The sequence below is a fragment of the Gavialis gangeticus genome, unplaced genomic scaffold (genome assembly GCF_001723915.1).
Source record: "Gavialis gangeticus isolate Ggan-Ray unplaced genomic scaffold, GavGan_comp1, whole genome shotgun sequence".
Classification (NCBI taxonomy): domain Eukaryota; kingdom Metazoa; phylum Chordata; order Crocodylia; family Gavialidae; genus Gavialis; species Gavialis gangeticus.
This window is the reverse complement of record NW_017728983.1, coordinates 1962858-1968857: the sequence shown is the minus strand read 5'-3', so window position 1 is coordinate 1968857 and position 6000 is coordinate 1962858. Positions and strand designations below refer to the sequence as shown.

The following is a 6000-nucleotide window of genomic DNA, read 5'->3' as shown; positions in this document are numbered from 1 at the left end:
GGTTGGGAGGGACTGCACCCCAAATTCTTGAAAGCAAAACTTACGTCACGTCTATGTGTTACACCACAGCAGGGTGAAAACTGCAGGCATGGTAGCCCCTGCTGAGGCCACAAAGTCTGCCAAGTCTCAAGAAGATCGGTGCAGGGGTTTGGGGGCAACTGCACTTCAAGATGCGGAGAAGCAACACATGCCATAGGTGCCACTACGTGTGTTAAGGCACAGCAGAGTGAAAGCTGCAGGCCTGCTAGCCCCTGCTGAGGCCACGACGCCTGCCAGCTGTCAAGGATATCAGTGCAGGGGGGTTCTGGGGCCCTGCACCCCTAGCTGCTGACAGGCAAAATTCATGCCACAGATGCTTGTGGGACTGACTGTCTCTGTTTTGGGGCTGGGAGACACTACTGCAGGCCTGGTTGCCAAGCTACTGTGTTACCAGTTACCAATCAATCATAATTCACTCAGGGACCAGCTCAATACACAGGATGGAGCTAATGTAGCCAGTTAATTGCCGTCAATTAGCACCTACAAAAGCAGAGACTAAGGAGAGGAAATAATCAATACAGACAATCAACTGCCCCAAGACAGACACAGTCAGTCCTACAAGCACGCATGTCACGAGTTTTGTCTGTCAGCAGTTTGGGGTGCAGGGCCCCAGAAAACCCCCCTGCACCGATCTCTACGACAGCTGGCAGGCATCGTGGCCTCAGCAGGGGCTACCATCCCTGCAGCTTTCACCTTGCTACAGTTTAACACACGCAGTGTCACCCATGTCATGAGTTTTGCTTCTCCACAGATTGAGGTGCAGTTCCCACCAAACCTCTGCACTGTTCTGCATGAAACATGGCAGGCTTTTTGGCCTCACCAGGAGCTACTATTCCTGCAGTTTTGACCCCCCTGTGTTGTAACAGGTATACGTGACATGAGTTTTGCTTTCAAGAATATGGGGTGCAGTTCCTCCCAAACTTCTGCACTGATCTTCTTGAAACTTGGCAGACTTCATGCTCTCAGAAGGGGATACCATCTCTAGAAGCTTCATCCAAATCAGACAAAAAACAGCAAAGTTATAGACATTTAATTGATTCCCCATTATACCCTATGGCCAGATCTCTGAGGCTGCTCCGAAGCTTCGGAGCCGCTTCGGCTGGATCGAAGCAGAAACCCAGTCTGGAGCTGTGGATCAGATCCCTGGCATCTGAAGTAGCCAGAACCCGAAGCCGGATTGGATCGCTGCCGACTCGCACATGCCTAATGCTGGCAACTTCCATGAGACTAAAGCAGCCACTAAGACACATGTGCCTTTCTTTCTGAATGTCTCTTCATCACTAGAGCTGTATCTCAACCTGGTTCCCATTTCCCTTGACTATCATGAGTTACATCCATTATCCCCTCAAGTCACCCTCAAACTTTGAGGGCAACTTCTTAAACAGGCAAAGGTTCTACTCCATCCAGATGCTGAACATCCAGGATTATTCCTGTTTTCCACCTAAACCAGCGTCCAGTTTTAATGCTGGTATCACTACACACAAACTGGTGGTAATTACTGATTACATTGGACAAATTGTCCTAACTTTTCATCTGAAAGGATCTATTTTATCAGTACTTTTAAAATCAGCAGGACAGATTGATCTGTGAAGTCAATCCATAGACTTCCATGAAGTTACATGGGTGGCAGACTGATACAAAGTTGCTTGCTCAGTGTTCAATGTCCCCAGTTTGGAAATAGGTAAAGAGAGTGTTTAGAGTTCATTCCAGCCAGAATTTACAAAATACTTACAGAGTAGTTGTTTCAGTTGTTTGCAGGCTTGAATGACGTGTCAGCTAGGAAAAGACTTGAGTAAAAGGAAAAATGAACAAGTTGTAGGTGATGCACTAAATGTTTCTCTGGGATTTTGTAATGGAAGGAATGTGTGTATGTAGAGATGTCTATATCAGTCTACATTGTTGGTTTTTTTAAATACTATTTTTAACTGTTCTATTTAACCTCTCTCATTCTTGTAAAAGAGTCAAATTCTATTTGTAGTGAAAAGACCTGCTGGGACCTGTCACTGCAATATGTTACAGCTCCTTGAGATAATAATAAAAATGCCCCTTCACCCTCAAAAAAAAAAACAAACCCAGACAAAAAAAACCTGGACCTGATGATCCCTTCCAGCCCTAATGTCTATGAGACTGCATGCTCTTTTCTTCTGCCAGGGCCACATGGATATCAACAGAAGAAGACTCTGTTTTCCAGTCCTGGCATATAAACATGTTGCTGAAAGAGCAAATTGAATGTCTGCTAAAGGAAGAAGAGATCATCAAAGCTAATATTAGAGATGTAGAAAAAGACATAAGCAGCATGGAGGCAGAGCTCAGCAGGTAACGTCTAAGAGGATGTGGTATGAAGCAAATATCAAACGCCCTAATGACACATCTAAGAGTGCTAAGGGGCCAGTTTTTCATGGAGCTTTCCAAAAATAAATCCTGCTACACCTCACCACATCTGAGCACAATCTTCCAGCCTGTGCTTCTATCCCATGAAGAGAAGGACACTGGAATCAGTGTTCTGCTTCTAATAGGTGGTTGGAAGCCACAATGAAGGGGGGAAATGTTAGCAGTACAGTTTTTGGATTAGCTTCCCTCTGCTAATGGCCCGGACATTAACAAGCCATACTAGGCTTTGAAATGGGGAAAAAAGCCCTCTTACCATGACATCAGGCTTTTATCACAGGGTGCCTAGAAATCATCACACCAGAACAGACCTAGGGTCCAGCTCATGCTGAATCCTGTCTCCAGAAGTGGCCAGAGAAATGTGCAAGACAGTTATAGAATAACCTACCCCCAGAGAAAGGTTATTCCTCTCTCTCATCAGTTAGAGATTGGTAGATGATTTGCTGAAACAACAGCTGGACTTGATTTTTTGCTGTGAAAGCAGGGTGGTCCAATTCCCACCGGTCTATGCCAGCTTTAAATTGATTTGGGACTCAAGAAATGCTGCCTTTGACATGTGTGAATTTAGCACATTGCCAGGACCTCCTGGCTTCACCCTTTGCTGCCCTCCACTCCAGTTTGTAGATAGAGCTGGCCATCTCCAGCCCCACTGCCGCCTCCCCTCACCCCTGACCAGCAGAACAGTTCATAGGTTCATGTGTGCCTGCATCATCTGTCACCAAATCCAAATGTTCCCATGTGTACACTCAAAGCCTGTATGGGAACTAGTGTTCTGGAGCACGAGGATTTTCTTTATACTTCATGTATGATACAAATATTTCCATCCATTACCTGTTGAATAGTCAGGGCTATATAGGTGAACAGACTGTGCCTAGAGAGGGAGATATCTGTCTTTATTCATGGTGTATCCACACAGCAGTCACTTCTGTGACACTCGTGTAGTATAGAAAGATCCCAACAGGCTTTAAACTAGCTGGATTGGGCACTCTGAGCAGTGTAGCCCTGGCAGCACAGAGCTCAATCCAGAATACCATCTGAAAATGTACCCAGTGTATCAGGTAGACTTTGCAACCCTCACTGAGCTCCATGCTGATACAGCTATATTACCAAGGGTACTCAAGGTAGCTACTTTAAAGCCAGTTGTTACCATTTCTATGTCTCCATACAAACATCCAGGAATCCTAGATTTAGCTTAGAAATAAAATTGACTTGACAGACTATAGTTGTTTGGTTCCTTTCTTTTCACTTGTTAAGTGTATGTACATGCCTTTATGGACTTACATTTGAAGCAGAAAGTCAATGGCCCTTGTATTCCTAAGTCAGTTAGGCACTTTTGAAAAGCCTAACTTTAAAGTACATAATGAACTGACAGAGTCAGAGAGGCAATGAAATGAATAAACTAATTCGTGAATTGGTGACTACTAGAGGTGTAAGATATAGTTGTGTACATGAGAATCTGAAGAAATCAGCAATCAGAAAACAGCAATCAGAAATCAGCTCTGTATTTCTGAGCCACCTTCACAGTTTTTGGACTATGAATTTATTGTCTTGAGGTTTTTTTTCTTTCTCCAATGAGCATAGGATAAAGCAGGCAGAAACCATGAAAATACATTTAGAAGCAGAGCTCCAAACAGTCCAGAAAACTTTGAAGGAAGAGCATGTACTGGAGTTGGAAATGGACCTTTACCTAAGGAAGCTGGTAGTATTACATTTCATCTATTAACAGCATTATTGTTATTATCTTCATCAACTGCTACAGGAACAACAGTGAAACATTATTATTACATAGTACTTACTAGAGAAATTCATGCCAGTAGCACAAAACAGTATCACTTATCATTGCTGAAGATTTTTTTAAAATGAGAAACCTTTTTTATTAATGAAAATAAAAACAGAATTCTATATGGTTTCCTGAGAAACAAGAACAGAAGCCTTATCAAAGTTGTTTGAATAGTTCAATCAGCATTTTAATAGAAGGACAAACATTTGCTAAGGATGTTCTTTCCATTCCCCTTTTAGCATTAAATTATAAAGGCAAGGTTCTTTGAGTAGATGTGGTATCTTTTATTAGACCAACTGAGTAGTTGGAAAAAAGTTCTTGGCAAGCTTTCAGGTGCAATCACTCTTCTTCAGGCACAGGGAGTCTCTGCTGGTCTGAGACTCTAAGAAATGGGAGAAGCTAAAAGTGTGGCAGGATGTCACCTTCCATAGATGAGCCTACAAACTTCACTTCATAAGTCTACTGGATACAAAAAATCATGGACTCAATATAGACATTGGTTTTATGGCACATTACAACCTTTCTGTCATCTGATTCACCAGGTACCTGCCTGACCCAACCCCTTACATTGTTCTTTTCCCCCAACTTTTATCCCTTCCTCTCCCCCACTTTTCTGCCCTTAGTAATAAATCAGGGAGACAATTATCTTCTTCATTGAGAGCCTCTTTCTTACCCTGTAATATTTCCTTTAGGACTTTCTTTTCCCCTGCTTTCTTCCCCCTCGTTCCCCTGCTTTACCTTTTGCTTCTCCTTTTCACCTATTTATATTTTCACTACATCCTCTCACACTTTTAACTTCTCTCTGTCCTGTTTTCCTGATCTCCTATTATTTTCTTTTTCACTGAGATCCTCTTTTCTATCTTTATATTCTGTCACTGTAATGTCTCTCTTCAGCCTTTTTTTCTTTTCCCCTGCTTTCTTCCCCATCCCCCTGCCCCCTCTGTTTTAGCTTCTGTCTTTCTAATTTCTACCTGTTTACTCCATTTTCACTGACATCCTGCCACACTTTTAGCTTTTCTTATTTCTTGGAGTCTCAGACCAGCAGAGACTCTCGATGCCTGAAAAAAGGTGACTGTGCCCAAAAGCTTGCCAAGAACTTTTTTCCAACTACTCAGTTGGTCTAATAAAAATATCACATCTACTCAAAGAACCTTGCCTGCCTATGTCCTTAGACCAACATGGCTACAACCAAAAACCATTCAATTACAAATGTCTCTGAGAAACAACTCCAGCAAGGTGTGTCCCCCATCCTACTTTACCGCCTGTGAAAGGTGTTACCTTGTCACCTCCAAAACATTGGGGGTAACAGTCTAATGTTCCCTGGTCATCTACAGGGCCAATTTTTGGTCTTCTACAGTGGAGCTGTTCAACTAGCAGCCTGGGAGCTGCATAGGTTTATCTGCAGCCCCCTCTGGCCACTGCTGCCTTCGTCCCTCCAGCTGCTTCTGCAGCCAGGGTCTCCAGTCTCCCCCTCCCTTCTCTGACTTTCTTTTCCTCCCCCTGACCCACAGGGTAGGGCATGGCAGGGTGGCATGACTCAGTGCAGCCTGCAGTGCTGGTGAAACCCACAGCCAAGGAGATGAGAAGAACTGCCCCATGCAGTGTGGTAGTGGGGAGGGAGCTGTCTGATTACATAGTACCAGGGGAGCTTGTAGCTGGGGAGGTGAGTGGGGTGGTGCAGCCCCTGCCCATGGCTGTTAAGTCAGACAGCTCTACTCTATAGGATCAAAACCAGGGAATTTTATTCTTTGATGCATAAGGACAGCTAAGTAGTCGCACAAATAGGCAACCAC

At 43.8% G+C, this 6000-nt stretch overlaps 1 protein-coding gene across 1 annotated transcript in view; it reads left to right on the top strand.

Annotated features, from left to right (window-relative positions):
• Window positions 1-2193: 2193 nt before the first annotated feature.
• The window catches only part of LOC109294459, a 38367-nt gene continuing 34560 nt past the window's right edge, over window positions 2194-6000 (top strand). The window contains exons 1-2 of the mRNA XM_019512838.1: window positions 2194-2355; window positions 4009-4126. Coding sequence (XP_019368383.1) covers window positions 2246-2355; window positions 4009-4126 — 228 coding nt within the window. The 5' untranslated portion in view covers window positions 2194-2245. The remainder of the gene's footprint in view (window positions 2356-4008; window positions 4127-6000) is intronic.